This window comes from Macaca thibetana, chromosome 13, assembly GCF_024542745.1.
Source record: "Macaca thibetana thibetana isolate TM-01 chromosome 13, ASM2454274v1, whole genome shotgun sequence".
Taxonomy (NCBI): Eukaryota; Metazoa; Chordata; class Mammalia; order Primates; family Cercopithecidae; genus Macaca; species Macaca thibetana.
The window spans coordinates 521,357-538,319 of record NC_065590.1 but is presented as its reverse complement, the minus strand read 5'-3'; the positions used below and the strand labels follow the sequence as shown (position 1 = coordinate 538,319).

The 16,963-nt window shown below is 54.2% G+C and overlaps 2 protein-coding genes across 2 annotated transcripts in view; one reads left to right on the top strand and one right to left on the bottom strand.

The window, feature by feature from the left end:
* The window catches only part of CIAO1 (cytosolic iron-sulfur assembly component 1), a 182,674-nt gene that overhangs the window by 121,585 nt on the left and 44,126 nt on the right, over positions 1–16,963 (bottom strand). The window lies entirely within an intron of this gene.
* On the top strand, positions 143–16,013 carry ASTL (astacin like metalloendopeptidase). Its single transcript, XM_050755192.1, has 9 exons — positions 143–234; positions 893–1,018; positions 3,115–3,176; positions 4,450–4,543; positions 4,973–5,090; positions 5,760–5,941; positions 8,296–8,377; positions 8,642–8,796; positions 14,615–16,013. Exons 1-9 carry the CDS (start codon positions 180–182, stop codon positions 15,034–15,036), a joined length of 1,296 nt encoding a protein of 431 aa, XP_050611149.1. The 5' UTR covers positions 143–179; the 3' UTR covers positions 15,037–16,013.

The following is a 16,963-nucleotide window of genomic DNA, read 5'->3' as shown; positions in this document are numbered from 1 at the left end:
GGGCTGCAGGTAGAGCTGGTTGGGGCGGGGCTGTAGGTGGAGGTGGTTGGTGGGAGTAAGATGGGAGCTGGAGCAGCTGCTATTTAAGAGGTGGTGGTGTTAGTGCTGGTTCTGTAGTTAGGCTGCTCCGTCCTGCTGGGGCTTAGTCTTGTTTGCTGAACGGGCAGCAGGACTCTACCATGGAGGGTGTAGGGGGTCTCTGGCCTTGGGTGCTGGGTCTGCTCTCCTTGCCAGGTAAGCTGGCTGCCTGTCCCTCCCGCTGCTGGCGCCAGCCTGGAGTAAAGCTGGGGAGAGGCCAGAAGGTTGTGGCTGGAACCTTCAGGGATTGTAGCTGAGCTCAGTGGCTCAGAGCACAGAGCTTTCCAGGGTTGTTCTAGAAGTCAGCTCTTGGGGGCCAAGGGGAGGCCTCCTGAAGGCCCTGGAAGCAGAGGGCCTGCCTGGCAGAAGATGGCAGGTGTTGTGCCCCAGGCGTACTTATCTTGGGGTGGGGGTAGGCTGTAAGTCCCCACTCCAGGCTGAGCCCATTGTCCAAGAGCCTGGGCTGAGAAAGAGTCATAGAGAAAGGTCTGAGGCTGGCCCTGCCCTTGCCACGGGCGTCAGAACCTGAGGTCTGTCCTGCCTCCTTCCTTCCTGTTCCTCCTCTACCTCATAGGTGGGGCACGTGCCCTTTTGGTCCCCCTAGGGGAGCTCCTTCCCGAGGTCATCTAGACCTTGGCGCTAGTTGGGGTTGAGCAGGGAGGCTGGAAAGGCTCTTTGGCTTTGTGCTGGAGGCTACTCTTCCTAGGGACTGAGTCTTACAGCCTGATCCCCCGCACTCAACCCATGTCCTGCTGTCCGGTCTCACTGGTGGGTCCTCCAAGCATTTGTGTATGCCCCTGTCTGTCTGGACCAGGTATGATCCTAGGAGCGCCCCTGGCCTCCAGCTGCCCAGGAGCCTGTGGTACCAGCTTCCCAGATGGCCTCACCCCTGAGGGAACCCAGGCCTCTTGGGACAAGGACATTCCTGCAATTAACCAAGGTGAGGGCATCTTCCCAGGGCCTGGAGGGGCATGACATTATGTAGTGGGAAAACCACACTGAACACTCAGAAATGCAGAGCCTGGGAGGAAATGGACCAGCTTACTCTAGGCTGTGTTTTTTGTTGTTGGTGGTGGTTTTTTTGGACAGTCTCACTCTGTCGCCCAAGCTGGAGTGCAGTGGTACAATCTCGGTTCACGCCATTCTCCTGCCTCAGCCTCCCGAGTAGCTGGGACTACAGGCACCCACCACCATGCCTGGCTAAATTTTTGTATTTTTATTTCTTTTAAGTGGAGATGGGGTTTCACCGTGTTAGCCAGGAGAGTCTCGATCTCCTGACCTCATGATCTGCCCGCCTCAGCCTCCCAAAGTGCTGGAATTACAGGCGTGAGCCACCGCGCCCGGCCGTGGTTTTTAAGAGATGGAGTAGTATTGCTGTGTTGCCCAGGCTGGTCTTGAACTCCTGGTCTTAAGTGATCCTCCTGCCTCTGCCTCCCGAGCAGCTGGGACTACAGGTGTGAACGGGTGGAAATTCTATGGGCAATTGCTTAAGTCTACTTTTTCTTTTTGTATCTTTCCTAGTGGATTGCTACTTTTATAAGAAACACTAAGTTCTTAAATGGCCTGATAAAAGTATAGATCGTTGTGAGCCTGGGTGTGGAGCTAAGCGGTGAGTTGATGTTTGAGAACGTCAGCCACCCTGTGCAGGACTGTCTGCAGGTGTGATTAGGAAGTCTGAGGCTCAGGGTCTTGCTGTCTGGGGATGTCACCTGAGGAATGAGGGTGTATAAATAGCCTGAACAAAGCCAGTCGAGATGGAGATTGGAGTTCAGATGTTGGAGCAATGAGGGCTGAAGCACCAGGGAGCAGGGGCCAGTGTTGCCCTAAGGGTGGGTGAGATCCTACTAGATGTGGTAGCCACTGTGTGATCTGCCCCCTTCTTCCTCCGAGAGCTGACTTAGGGGCCCAGCACCAACTGAGCCTTGAGCCCCAGGCACCGCCCCACCCCTGGATCACCGTGAGTGGTCTGGAGGTAACTGGAACCAATGGAGAAAACTCCCAAATGCTGGTGACCCCAACTATCCTATCACCTACAGTGAGGCTATCTCAGAATGGCTGTCCGTGCCTCACCTGATGCTTTCCTGAGAAGCACCTGCCGCTGTGAATATGGCTAATGCCGTACAGCTGTATCTGCCTCCCAAGACTGGCCCCCAGCCAAAAGGAGTTGCCTCAGCCAGAGGTGCCGGGGGCTACTCCCTCATCTGCCCAAGGTGGCCCACAGTGACTCCTAAGGGCCAGGAGTCTGGCCCCTGCCTCAAGGCTGTGCAAGTCAGAGGTGCCATTTGTGGTCCGGAGTGCCCATGGAATCCAGCTGAGGCTGCGCCTGGATTCTTCCCTGCCTTCTCTCCTGCTTTCCTTACTCCCTCCATGAGTCACTTGTGGGAGAGACGAGAAGCAGAGGGGCTAAGAGGGGTGAGGGGTTTGCGAGAGCTGGTACTTGCCTACCTTTGACGGTGGAACAAATTTGAATTTGCCACCTCAAGGGGCCTGAGTATAACAGATGGGTGAGGAATAGATGGGGGATGAGGTGGGCAGGAGAGCCCAGGGCCTGTTCTGAGGAGTGCGGCTCAGGCTGGAAGAGGCCGCTGCTTCCTGACTGCAGGGTCCCGGGCTTGGGACCGGATAGGTCGTGGGCTGTGTTTGAGCAGGGGAAGGATGCGGTCCAGCCGAGAAGCCTCTCACACTCAGGGACTGTGCGACTTTCCCTCAGTGCTCAGGGAACCTCTAACTCCACAGTCAGGGGAGGGACAGACCCTGAGCCTCAGACTCCTTCGTCTTTGCCCCCCAGCCCCTCACGCCTGCAGACAGTCCTGCCAGGGTGGCTGACATTCTCAAACATCAACTAATGACTTAGCTAAACACCCAGGCTCGGAGAGCCAGTGACCTATACTTTTATCAGGCCATTTAAGAAGTTATAATAGTAACAATCCACTAGGAAAGACACAAGAATAGACTTAAGGAGGGACTTGCTTGGCCTGTCCCTCGAGTCAGTGTGCTGGGGGACATGGGCCAACACGTCCTTCCCTCCCTTCCCAGGGCTCATCCCGGAAGAAACCCCAGAAAGCAGCTTCCTCATCGAGGGGGACATCGTCCGGCCGGTGAGTGCACACTCTGATGTGTGTGGGTGCGGATCAGCCCACAGCTGGTGACAGGCCCTCGGAGCCCACCCTGGGTGACGTGGGGCCTGATGTGGGAGGGACATACAGAGTGGTAGCTGCCTCTGTTTGTCAAGGTCAGAGCGACTCTTCTGTTAGGAAGTACGAATAAGCCAGCCTGAATGCTAAGGGAGGCTGGTATCTGAAGTGCTGGCACAGTTGGCCTGAGAGGGCTTCCTGAAGGAGAAGGTTTTGAATACTTGACGCAGCTTGGTATCCTGCCCAGGGGAGGTGCTCAGATAAAAGAAGACATGAGCAGGGGTTGGCAGAGTGGCCTGTGGGGGATAAAGGGCCTGGTGGCAGTGGCGACCTGGGGATGGTGGAACAAGGAGTGATGTGGAGCCTGACCATCTTGGCTGTGGTCGAGCGGCTGCATCTGAAGGGAGGGGGCTGCTGGGGATTGGGGGTGCCCTGCTAGCAGAAAAGGGAACACTGTGCCCAGGACAACAGCGCTGTGTTTTAGGCGACTGGGAATGGCAGAAGGCTCCTGAATAGGACAGTGACCCAGGGGAAGGCAAGACCGTCTTGTTGGAGGCCACCACGGATGGCACAGCCTCTGGCTGGGCAGGAGAGCCAGAGGCTGGCCCAAGGCTCCCAGGGGACCCCGGGGGCAGGGCAGACCCCTCTGGGTTATCCAGTGAGTGCTCGGGGAGGTGGCATGTGACCACCAGGAGCAGAATCAAATGCCTCCAGCTGATGGCGCAGGCACACGGGGTGCTGTGGGGCCTGGGCTCTGAAGGGCTCTGGTTGCTGGAGAGCGGAAGAGCGGCCGAGGCCAGGGTGCTGCCTCGCTTTCACTCCAAATAGGCTCTGTCCCCATGACCATCCCACGTTCAGGGAAGCCTGGTGGCTGTTCGCCTCTGGAAGGGGCACTGCCCACATGCTGGGGTGGGGCTGCCGGCCCAAGCCCTTCTGATCCAGGTCACCCTGGGGTGCTGGGCCTCCTAGCCAACATCCTCAGGGACTAATCTCTTGTTTGCTTGAGACTGAAATTCTTTCGTCATAGGCCAAGGGACTGTCTTGTGCATCAAGGTTCATGTAGCTGGCCCCTTGCCTTCCACGCCTCTGTCCCGTCCCTAATGGTCCCCCATTCCCATGCACACAGGTCCTGACTCCCACATCTTTGGGGTTCTGGTGCCCCGGGGTGTGGTACCCTTGGGGCACAAAGCTTGGGTGGCCTCTGTCCCCAGCGGTTGAATTGCTGCTCTCTCCTCAGAGTCCCTTCCGACTGCTGTCAGCAACCAGCAGCAAGTGGCCCACGGGTGGTGGCGGTGTCGTGGAGGTCCCCTTCCTGCTCTCCAGCAAGTACGGTGAGTGAGCGCGGCAGGCTCCCTCCCTTCCTCAGCCCCTTCTTCCAAATGCGGCAGAGGTGCTCCTCTTCCTTTCTCCTCTTACACCACCACCTCCCCTCCACCTCCCCACCCCAAGAACCCGTCCACAGAAGCCCTTCTGTTCCTGAAGGTCTCCTGAGTCGGGAGGGTCAAAATCCTGGGAGGGCTGATGGGAAGGTGTGTCTAGCAGGATCTGGTTCCCCTTGAGACCATGCGGTGTGGAGGACAGTGACCTACCCAAGGCCACACAGCCAGGGTCTGTCTGGTGCCCAGCTTCCTCCTGGCACCACTAGGCTGCCCTTTCTTGATGCTATTTTGGGAGAGAGTTCAGAGCTCTGCTCCCAGACCCCCATGTAGAGCTCAAAGAGCACCAGGGCTCTGGGGGCTCAGCCGGGTGGTGTCTTTCAGATGAGCCCAGCCGCCAGGTCATCCTGGAGGCTCTCGCGGAGTTTGAACGTTCCACGTGCGTCAGGTTTGTCGCCTACCAGGGCCAGAAAGATTTCATTTCCATCATCCCCATGTATGGGTAAGTGCTGGGCGTTCAGCCCGGAATCAACCTGTCTATTGTCTAATATTTATGTCTGAGCCCATCCCCCAGGGCTCAGTCTCCCTGCCCACCCTGAGGGGTCTGCCCAATGCGAGCTGGACCTCCAGGGCGGAAGGTGGAAAAGGGATGGGAACGATGCTAGACCCTCATTTACAAAGCCCTCCTCTCCCGGGGGACTCCACGGGGTGCTGAGGGGAGGTTTTGTGGGGCAGACAGTGCATGAGTCATTGAGTCCTGGCAAGTTCCCTGACTTCTGAGCCTCTTCTGCACCCTCTGGGGCGGGAGTGGTGGCGACACCTGCTTCCTAGCTTGTCAAGGGCCTGAGGCAATGTGTGTGAAAGCCTCGGCCCAGGGCTGACCGGGAGGGTGCGTTCACTTAGTGAGCTGCTTCTGTCCTCTGCGTTCATATCAGTTCCTGCTGCCTCCCTGTGGCCCAGGCTGGTGATGGGGGTCCGGTATGCCCATTTCACAGAAGTCCAGGCAGTGAAGGGGCTTGGAGAACGGCGAACCTGAGACTAGCACCCAGAGTGGGGCCTGCCTGTTAGCTGTTTGTCTGTCTTGTGGTATGGGGGGAGGGAGAGCCCAGGTCTGTGTGTCTGGGGGGGATCTGGGCTGGCGCTCACCCTGTTTGCTCTCATCGCCCTGCAGGTGCTTCTCGAGTGTGGGACGCAGCGGAGGGATGCAGGTGGTCTCCCTGGCACCCACCTGTCTGCAGAAGGGCCGCGGCATCGTCCTGCACGAGCTCATGCACGTTCTGGGCTTCTGGCACGAGCACGCGCGGGCCGACCGGGACCACTATATCCGTGTCAACTGGAACGAGATCCTCCCAGGTAAGCCAGGCCACACGCAGGTCAGGCTGGTGCCGGGGAGGAGACAGCAGGGCTTGGGCCCAAGTTGCCTGGTTCCCACGGATGAGGCTGTCCATCCTCCCCACCACCTGCCTGCTTCCTGTGGGGAAGGTGGGGGTCTCGCTTCTCTGGGACCTGGAGATGGTCCAGCTGCTGCTCTGGGCCCCAGGCCTTCCTCCACCCACCTGCAGTTGTGCCTGAGTTAGGGTGCCACCACCTGCTCTGTCTCGCTTTTCATCGCTGACACTGTCCTCTCCCTGGGGATGGGGCAGGCAGTACCCATGATGCCTGCTTGGTGAGTACTCTAGCAGCGGTCTTACGCACCAGGCACCACCAGCGTGGGCTGGGGCTGTGTGCCAGCTTGGGGAGCTGAGCCAAAGCGGAACCCCAAGGTAGCAAGCTGTACAAGCCAAGTTGCTGGGTCACAGGCTGAGGGCAGCGCTGTGGGACTGGGACATGTGCCAGTGAGCAGGTAGAAGAAACGCAGACTATGGCCGTGGGAGAGTGGAGGCTGGAGGCAGGTGGGCTGTGGTTCCTGTGCTGGCAGCAGCAGCTGTGTGGTGCCAGGGATCAGATCCTGGTGATGGTGGGGTTTCTCCGTTGAGGAGGCAGGAAGACCCCCCCGAGGGAGGGGCAGAGGAGGTGTGGGTGGGAATCGGGCTTAGAGAGTGGAGTGGGAAGAAGGCCTCTTGCAGGTGGAGGGCATCCAGCCCAAGACCTTTCACTGCTGTCATGTTAGCCAGGTGAGGCAGCCAGGGAAGCTGCCTGGGCCCAGGGACCTTCCCCAGCCCCAAACACCGCTTTCTCAGTGGCTCCCAGCAAACACGAGTCACAGAGAAAGGGGTGTCTGGGGCATGTGGGTAGCACCTCACAAAGGGAGAGGATGGACATTGAATCAGACCAGGCTGAGGAGGTAGTGAGGAGGGGTGACAAGTGACTCTGTATTCTGAAAACAGACTGATCCTTCCCGATGTCGTGGAACAGTTGTGAAAGTTTACCCTGATAATTTCATGATATACCATGAAATGCCATGGAAACCTAAACTAATATAAACATTCTGATCATGATATGAAGTAGAAACCAATACACCAAAACCAAAAAGCTTCTCCTGTTTAGAAATTGAAAGAAAACAACAAAACTTTTTTAGCTCTGGAGTTAAAGTACAGCAATTCTAAAACAAAAATCATGAGAGACTATACAAAACCCAGTGGTTCACAGCTAATGCAATGCTCAGAGAAAATGTGTAGACTTACATATCAGTAAATAGAACAAATTGAGCATGTCAACCCAAATTAAATGAAAGCAGGAGGAAATTAAAAAAAGGATAAAAGCAGAAACTGAGTTGGAAAGTAGCACTAATTATTCCTAATGATAAAACAGGTTAAAACAGCGCTTCCCCAGTGGGAAAAATGAGAACTTGTTTGTTTTCATTTAGGTTAATATGTTCTCATTAGGTTAATATGTACAGAAACTCTGCTAGGGCAGACACATTAATAGCAGTAATTAACTGTTGTGGGGTGGGGAGTGGGAACACGGGAAGCAGGGGATGGAATTGGAGACTTTTACTACATCTCAATAGTTGACTTTTGAACCAAATGAATATACTACTTATTTAAAATGTTTAATGAGTTTTTAAAAGCAAGAAAAAGAGCTCGAGGGGCAGCTGTTAGGCAGGTGCTGGGACATGAAGGTGCTGGTCTGCTCCGTGGAGAGGAAGCTGCTCTACCGAGGTGGGGTGTATGGGCGGCTGGCTGGGTTTGAGGGAATCAGGGGGGCAAAGATAGAGGGGCTGCCTCTGAAGGCAGGAGGGAACCTTGCCCCTCCCAGGCCTGGGGGACCTGAGCGAGGGGGAGAGGGGCTGCAAGTCTGGGGAGGTGTTGTGGCCTGACGCAGGAAGAAGGTGGGCCTGTGTGTGGGGACTGGGGGTCACCACTTGCCAATGTCAGCGTGGCAGTTTTTCAAAGCTGGGTCAAGGAATAGACATTGCATCTGGGGTGGGAGGGGCATCTAGACCCTGAGCAGTGTGTGACCCGTGGCAGCTGTGGGTTATGCAGAGACGAGCCCCGTGCAGGGCGAATATGCAAGGAGGAAGGATGGGTGGAGAGAACTGCTACGAGGTGATGATTGGCTAGCCATGGGGTCCCTGTGCCTCCAACTCAACTAGTACAGGTTGGGGTTCCTCCTGGGGCTGGGGAGAATGGTGGCTGCGGGCTCAGTCCCTCAGCTTGGGTAAGTTATGAGCTCCCAGAAGACCCTCCCAGCCGTTGCCCGCCCTCCGCCCTTTCTTGCCCTCCCTCTTTATATGTCAGTAAGTTGTATTGTTTTTGTATTTTTAGGCTTTGAAATCAACTTCATCAAGTCTCAGAGCAGCAACATGCTGACGCCCTATGACTACTCCTCTGTGATGCACTATGGGAGGTGAGGACCCTGCCCCTTCTCCCTCTGCTGCCCCAGCTTCTCCCTGATCCAGACTCAGGTCTCCCTCTGTGATACACTATGGGAGGTGAGGACCCTGCCCCCTTCTCCCTCTGCTACCCCAGCCTCTCCCTGGTCCGGACTCGGGTCTCTGTGATGCACTATGGGAGGTGAGGACCCTGCCCCTTCTCCCTCTGCTGCCCCTTCTCCCTCTGCTGCCCCAGCTTCTCCCTGATCTGGACTCAGGGGTCTCCCACTGGGTTCCAGGCTCGCCTTCAGCCGGCGCGGGCTGCCCACCATCACACCGCTTTGGGCTCCCAGCGTCCACATCGGCCAGCGATGGAACCTGAGTGCCTCGGACATCACGCGGGTCCTCAAACTCTACGGCTGCAGCCCAAGTGGCCCCAGGCCCCGTGGGAGAGGTGAGTGGCGTGGCAGGAAGGTGACTGGAGCCTGGAGAAGGCACCTGTGCTCTAATGGTGTCAGGGAGGGTGACACGGAGGGAGATGAGGTCGCAGGGACAGCAGGGTGAGAGCACGGGGGATTACCACAGGACGCAGAACCAGCGCTTGAGGAAAGTTAACACTCACTATGACTCAGCTCTGACCAAAGAGGAATAGGGCTCACTCCCTTAGCCTAGATAATAAACATCTACCAAAAACCTAGAGCAAAAGTTCAGGGTAAAACATTAAAACAGGGACCAAGAGAAGTTTTCCCACTATTGTCCCATCTCCCCCACATTGTGTGGCAGTGGAGGGCCTGGGCACTGAGGTAGAGCCAATGAAACTAAAGGTCCGAGGATTGGAAAGGAAGCAAAAAAATCGCTTATAATAGATGATTACCTGTATTGAAAGCAACAATCTATAAACAATTTATTAGAACTAATAAGAATTAGAAAAGGTAAATACAGTTAATATAAAAATTATATTTCTGTACACTCAGTCAGAAAACACAATTGTTAGTAAACACACCATTATAATAGCAATCATAAAGGTCCCAAGGAATAAATCTGACAGCTGTATCAAACATTTGAGGGAAAATGAACCTTTATTAAAATCATTAAATAATACTTAAATACAGAGAAATACACCCGTTATTGAAAGGAAGGCAAAGTTATAAAAATTCAGTCTTCCCAAATTAATCTATAAATTCCCACTCAAAATATCAATGTTGATCTTGAGAGAGTGCCACATATTTTTTCTTTTCTTTTTTTTTTTTTTTTTTCTTGAGACAGTCTTGCTCTGTCGCCCAGGCTGGAGTGCAGTGGCTGGATCTCAGCTCACTGCAAGCTCCGCCTCCCGGGTTTACGCCATTCTCCTGCCTCAGCCTCCCGAGTAGCTGGGACTACAGGCGCCCGCCACCTCGCCCGGCTAGTTTTTTGTATTTTTTAGTAGAGACGGGGTTTCACCATGTTAGCCAGGATGGTCTCCATCTCCTGATCTCGTGATCCGCCCGTCTCGGCCTCCCAAAGTGCAGGGATTACAGGCTTGAGCCACCACGCCCGTCCTCTTTTCTTTTTTTTTAAAAGTTGGAGTCTCACTCTTGTCACCCAGGCTGGAGTGCAGTGGTACAATCTCGGCTCACTGCAGCCTCTGCCTCCGAGGTTCAAGTGATTCTTGTGCCTCAGTCTTCTGAGTAGCTGGGCTTACGGGTGCCCACCACCACGCCCAGCTAATTTTTGTATTTTTAGTAGAGACAGGGTTTCACCATGTTGGCCAGGCTGGTCTCGAACTCCTGACTGCAAGTGATCTGCCTGCCTTGGCCTCCCAATTGATGGGGTGATTATAAAGTTTTTATATGAAAATACGGAAGGTCAGTAACAGCCGAGACATCCCTGAAGGAAAAACTAGAAAACTTGCCCTAGCAGATATCAGTCATGTAGTTCATGAAACGTCTTTATGTAAAGGCACAGCACTGGGGCAAGGCTAGACAATTGCCCACTGGAACCAAATTCAGAAACGGATCCCATTCAGAAGCAGAGCTTTGGTAAAGGGCCACTGATGGTCACTAGCGAAGGACAGTTAAGTTACTTGTCTTAGAGCCATTTAACATCTATTTAAAAATTCCTAACTCATGCGCAAATAACTCTGGATGCATGAAAGACACATGTAATAAACTTTAACACGTCTAGGAAAATATATAGTAAGATCTCTTCATGACCTTGGGATAGGGAAGGATTGCTTAAATGAGATACAGCACTAACTGTAAAACTAGAAAGATTCATATATTCAACTACATTAATTATAACTTTGTCCAAAGGCACCAAAAAGAAAGTGAAAATACAGGTTACAAGTGAAGATTTTTTTTTTTTTTTTGAGACAGTTTCAATCTTTTTGCCCAGGCTGGAGTGCAATGGCGCCATCTTGGCTCACTGCAACCTCTGCCTCCTGGGTTCAAGTGATTCTCCTGCCTCAGCCTCCCTTGTAGCTGGGATTACAGGCAGGTGCCATCATGACTGGCTGATTTTGTATTTTTAGTAGAGACGGGGTTTCACCATGTTTGCTAGGCTGGTCTTGAGCTCCTGACCTCAGGTGATCCCCCTGCCTCAGCCTCTCAAAGTGCTGGGATTACAGGTGTAAGCTACTGTGCCTGGTGTGTGTGTGTGTGTGTGTGTGTATACGCACACACACACATTAATACAAGAACAAACCAGCTGAGCATGATGGCTCATGCCTGTAATCTCAACACTTTGGGAGGCTGAGGTGGGTGGATCGCTTGAGCTTAGGAGTTCAAGACCAGCCTGGACAACATAGTAAGACACCATCTCTGGAAAAAACTAGTGGGGGATAGTGGTGTGCACCTGTGGTCCCACCTACTCAGGGAAGCCGAGGCAGAATAACTACTTGAACCGGGAGGCAGAGGTGGCAGTGAGCCAAGATCGTGCCATTGCACTCCAGTCTGGGTAACAGAGCCAGACTGTCTCCAAAAAAAACCCATCAAACAGAAAAACAGGAAGAGACTTAGCAGACATCTGAGACCAAATGGAAACACACTAAAGATACTCAACCTCAGTAACTGAGGAAATGCGAATGAAGACTACCATACCAGTCTATAGCCACTAAACTGGACACTTTAAAGGCCAATGATACCAAATACTGGTAAGGATATAGAGTGAGGAATGAAAATGCTAGACCCTATTGACAGGAATATGAGTGGCTGTAACCACTTTGGAAAAGAACTTGACATCCAGGAAGACTGAAGTGTACATAAGCCCGGACCCAGATTCTACTCCTAGGTCATCTTGCATGCAAATGCCCTTTCCCTCCCCTCACTACCTGCTTCTGCCCCCAGCCCCAGGTAATCGCTAACCTACTTTGCCTCTCTGGATTTGCTGATCCTAGACATTTCGCATAAGTGGAACCATAGCACATTCTCTTGTGTCTGGCTTCTTAATGTTTTCAAGGTTCATCCCTGTTGTAGTATGTATCAATAACATCGCTGAATAACATTCCGTTGGATAGATATGCCATATTCACCAGTTGAGGGACACTTGCGTTTTTACTTTGCGGCTATTATGAATAGAGCTACTATGGACATTTATGCACAAGATTTTGTGTCAACATGTCATTTCTTTTGAGTATACAGCTAGAAATAGAATTGCTAGGTCCTATGATAACTCCATGTTTAACTGCTAAGATATTCTCAATTGAATGCACCATTTTTATTCCCACCAGCGGTATACAAGGGTTCCGATTTCTCCCATCCTTGCTGACATTTGTTATCTATCATTCTGATTAGAACCATCCTACTGAGTATGAATTAGTATCTCATTGTAGTTTTGAGTTGCATTTCCCTAGCGACTAATGTTGAACATCTTTTAATGTGCATTTTGGTCATCTGTATCTTGGGAGAATGTTCATATCCTGTTTTTCTTCAGTTGGGTTGTCTCTTCTGAGTTGTAAGAGTTCTTTATATATCTAGACACATGTCCCTCATCAGATGTTGCCCTTAAATATTTCATCACATCCTATGTTTCTTGTTTTCCCCACTTTTTGATGATGTCCTTTGAACACCAACATCTGAAATGTGGAAAGTTCAACTGACCCATTTTGTCATTCCTTTTTGGTGTCTATGATGCCTTTGCCTAACCCAAGGCCATGGAGATTTGCGCCTGTTTTCATGTAAGTCTTAGTTTCAGGTTTTACATTTAGGTATATGACCCATTTGGAGTGAACCCTTGAACAGGGTGTAAGGAAGGGGTCCGACTTCATTCTTCATGTAACTAGTCAGTTGCTCAGCACCATTCTTTCCCCTATACTTTTTTTTTTTTTGAGACAGAGTCTCGCTCTCTCGCCCAGGCTGGAGTGCAGTGGCCGGATCTCAGCTCACTGCAAGCTCCGCCTCCCAGGTTCACGACATCCTCCTGCCTCAGCCTCCCCAGTAGCTGGGACTACAGGCGCGCGCCACCTCGTCCAGCTAGTTTTTTGTATTTTTTAGTAGAGATGGGGTTTCACCGTGTTGGCCAGCCTGGTCTCGATCTCCTGACCTCGTGATCCACCCATCTCGGCCTCCCAAAGTGCTGGGATTACAGGCTTGAGCCACTGCGCCCGGCCTCCCCTATACTTTTTTTTACTGCACTAAGTATCTTCTAAAAACCCCTAAAGAATAGATGTAATAATAAATTTGTATGTAATTTCTTTTGTTGAGATGGAGTCTTGCGTGCCTCAGCCTCCCGAGTAGCTAGGATTACAGGTGAGCACCACCATGCTGGCTACGTTTTATATTTTTAGTAGAGACAAGGTTTTACCATGTTGGCCAGGCTGGTCTTGAACTCCCGACCTCTAGTGATCTGCCTCCCTCAGCCTCCCAAAGTACTGGGATTAGATTTGAGCCACCGTGCCTAGCCTTGTATGTAATTTTTCTAGAGGTTCGACTACCATGACTAGGGAATTGGGAGGTGGTGGAAAGGCCTGTGGTCAAGGGATGGGTCTATCAGGATGGTGAGCATGAGGTGCATTCGGATGCTGGAACCATGACCTGCTGGAAGAGAGGGGTGGATACGGCGGGGAGAAAGGACACCCAGAATGTTTGGAAAAAGGCTGCCTGTGATGGGAGCTGAGGTACTTCCTTAGATCTAGCGGGAAGGAAGAAGACAGGAATAGACCCAAGTCTGCAGGAGGATCTTGACGTACGGATGCGGGGGCCTCTGTTACACAGAGGTGAGGCCACCAGAGGTAGGGAGAGGGGGATGGAAATAAAGGAGAAGATGTGCCTCTGCTGACTGAAGAGTAGAGGGGGGGATGCCAGCGCTCTAGGACTGGGTGTGGTGGCAGGTCTGATGGCGGGGAAAGGGGGTTGAGGCTGCCTCCGAGGGGCCGACGGCCATGGGGGCTGTGAAGCCTGTGTAGGTGGGAGTGATCTGAAGTGCGGAGGGCTGCTGTAGGAAGATGCTGGGCCTGCGGAGTGTCCGCAGAGCTGCGCTACCTCAGTGTGCACAGGTGGAGGGGGCACTGTGGAAGGTGGCCCCCAGGAACGGGCTGCAGCGGTGGGAGCTCCTGGTGTTGACCAGATCCAGAGGGAGGTGTGGGCTGTGAGGCTGACAGGACCTGGTAGAAGAGTCGCCAGCTGAAGTGTGACAATGAGGATTTGGTCAGGGTCATCTGAGGGAAGAGGCTCCTGGTGAAGCCCTTGCTGCGTGTGCAGGAGGAACTGAGATGGGAGGCAGTGCTGAGGGGCTGGGGCCAGCCAGGGAGCATGGGCTTAAATGAGGAAGAGTGGCCACAAAGAGGTGGGGTACAGTCGTAGTCTGGCATGACAGTGCAGAAGGAAGCCCCAGCCTACCTCCTGGCACAGTGTAGGGTTTGGATGTGGCCGTTAAGTGCAGGAACAGTTCTAGGGCAGGTGTTGGGTTCGGGGCAAGTGGTGGGGTATGGCCGTGGGCAGAGCAGCCTGGGTGAAGGGTCCAGAAGGCAGGCGCTTTGGTGTTGGTTCAGGCGACTTAACTGTCCCGGCAGTCTCGGGTGTGAATGAGGCAGTGGTAGAAGCCTGAGTGGCCTGACGTTCTGATGGTGACTTCGGGGGCTAGGCAGGGAAGAGATGGGATGGCTTCATTGTCCTGGTCTCTGGTAGTGTGGGAATCCAGTATTAGAGGCATTAGGCGGTGGCATGGGTGGGCACCACTCCGGTGAGCCAGGCTCCTCGTCCCTGTGATTAACACTAAAGCCAGCTCTGGCTTCGCCCAGCCGGGCCACATGTCATCCTCCAGTTCTGAGGCTGTACCTCCTGTCTGTCCTGTTGCAGGGTCTCAAGCCCACAGCACTGGCAGGAGCCCCGCTCTGGCCTCCCCATCCCTGCAGCAGCTTCTGGAGGCACTGTCAGCGGAATCCAGGAGCCCCGACCCCAGTGGTTCCAGTGCGGGAGGCCAGCCCGTTCCCGTGGGGCCTGGGGAGAGCCCACGTGGGTGGGAGTCCCCTGTCCTGAAAAAGCTCAGTGCGGAGGCCTCGGCAAGGCAGCCTCAGACCCTGGCTTCCTCCCCGAGGTCAAGGCCTGGAGCAGGTGCCCCCGGTATTGCTCAGGAGCAGTCCTGGCTGGCTGGAGCATCCACTGAGCCCACAGCCCCATCTTCAGAAGTGGGAATCCAGCCAGTCTCTGTCCAGGGAAGCCCAGCTCTGCCAGGGGGCTGTGTACCTGGAAATCATTTCAAGGGGAGGTCCAAAGATTAAGCCTGTGGCTTCTTTCCCCAGGTAGGGAGGGCGTCCTCTGCCCAGTGGAGCTGAGTCGTCTACCTCTTGGCTCCCCTGGGCCACACGCTATCTTCCAGCCCCAACCTACCACCCCATCTCAGAGGGCCGGGCCTCTTCCGGTCTCTCTTCACCGTGTTCCCCTAAGGGCTCCTAGGGCCAGGGGTTCTTCTAGCTCTGCCATAGGGGAAGGCAGGCCTGGCTCTGCCTGCTCTTGACTTTTGCCCCAGCCCTGGAAGATGCTGGGAATGGGAGGTGACATTCTCCAGGGACGGGTCCTGGAAGGGGTGGGGAAGAAGTAGGTTCCAGTCATGTAGAACCCTGGAATCCCTCCTGTGCCTGAGGCCCTGCCCCCCAGCATAGACTAATGGTGTCCCTACCTCTCCCTCGGGGTAACCCTGTGGCTGGGACCCTGGGAACAGCCTCCCATCCCACCCAACATGCCCAAGTATGGGGGACGTTCTGCGGTGGTGTGGCCTCCAGCCCTTCTCTCCAGGAGGCTTTGAGAGCCCAACTCAATGCCCTGCAGAGCAGGAAGGTGCTGGGCCAAGGGCTGCCACCATCGGGGAGAAGAGAAAGACGTGGGGCCCCCCCCTCCGATTGCACAATGGGAACCCCAGCTGGCCTCTGAACAGAGGACTCGGTTGTCTCTACCCCAGACCGCTATTCCCTGGAGCTCAGCCGGGCGCAGCCTAGGAAGGAGAAAGGGCTGGGGTTACCTGGCCTGGCCTCCTCCAGGCAGGCCCCACTTCTCCTCTGCCCCAGCTCCTGGCTTTCCCCGTGAGGTTTGTCCCAGGCATGAAGAAAGCATCCAGGGTGCCAGTGAGTGGGCCTGGGCCAGAGGCCCCTCAGTCCCCAAGGGTACTGTTTTGGTGGCCTTTCAGAGGGTCAAGGAAGGCCTGCTTGGGGTGGAAGCGGGTAGGAGGCCCACATGTTCAGGGAGATAATAAAGTGGAGTGTGCTGTGCTGACCTTCCTGCCTCTTGTGTGCCTTTAACGCCCCTTGCCCTCTGGGGCCCCAGGTGGCTCTCCCACCTTCCAGGGAAGACAAAGACTTCAGTGAGTGCTCCAGGGGTCCTGGCCAAGAAGCAGCAGTGCAGGGCTGAAGCTTGGAGTTCCCAAGCTCTGGGGAGAGGTTGCTGTTTGCCAGCCTTCTGGAGGGTCAATGCTGGGGCTGCACTGGGGACACTGTGACCTCTACCTTCAGTCGGCCTTGGGTTTCAGTCGTGAGTCACGAATCCTAAGACTGAACAGCGGCCCAGTCCTGGGCATTAGCACAAGGGAAGGACTGCAGGGAGGTGCTGTTCCTCCTCTTGTTCCTGGCTGGGGGAGTGGGGTCTGTGTGAGTGTAGAGTGGATAGGGACTCTGGCCATGCCCCTAGGAGTAGGGGACAGCCCTGCTGGGAGGCTCCCAGGCAGAGACCTTGAGGCAGCCCTAGGACAGAGGCAGTACATGCAGTGCCCCATTTATCAAGGACAGAGGCTGGCACTCCCTCGGCCTCTGCTGCTGGGTGGAAGGAGGTGCTGTGCTTCATGCCCGGGGAGGCTTCTGGCTCTCGGGTCATCTATCACCAGGATTAGGATTTGGCTCTTGGTCTCTGATCCTGGGTTCTCTTAAAGATGCCACTTGTCTGAGCCTGGTGGCTTAAGGGGAGGGCAGGGACAAAGTTGTCCTTTGAGCCCCAGCCTGAGTGGTGGGAAGGGTACAGGGCCCCGGGGTGTTAACCAAGCCCAGGTGGCTAGCCATCCCCTCCCAGGGGTCTGTGACCTGTTCACCTCCTCAGTCACCGACCATGTAGCTGTATAGGCTCAATTTGTTCACTCATCCAACATACTAGGCAGTCTCTGTTCTGCTGGGAATAGCAGTGAGCAAGGTGGGTTCCTCTTCTCATGGAGCTTATTCAGGGTGG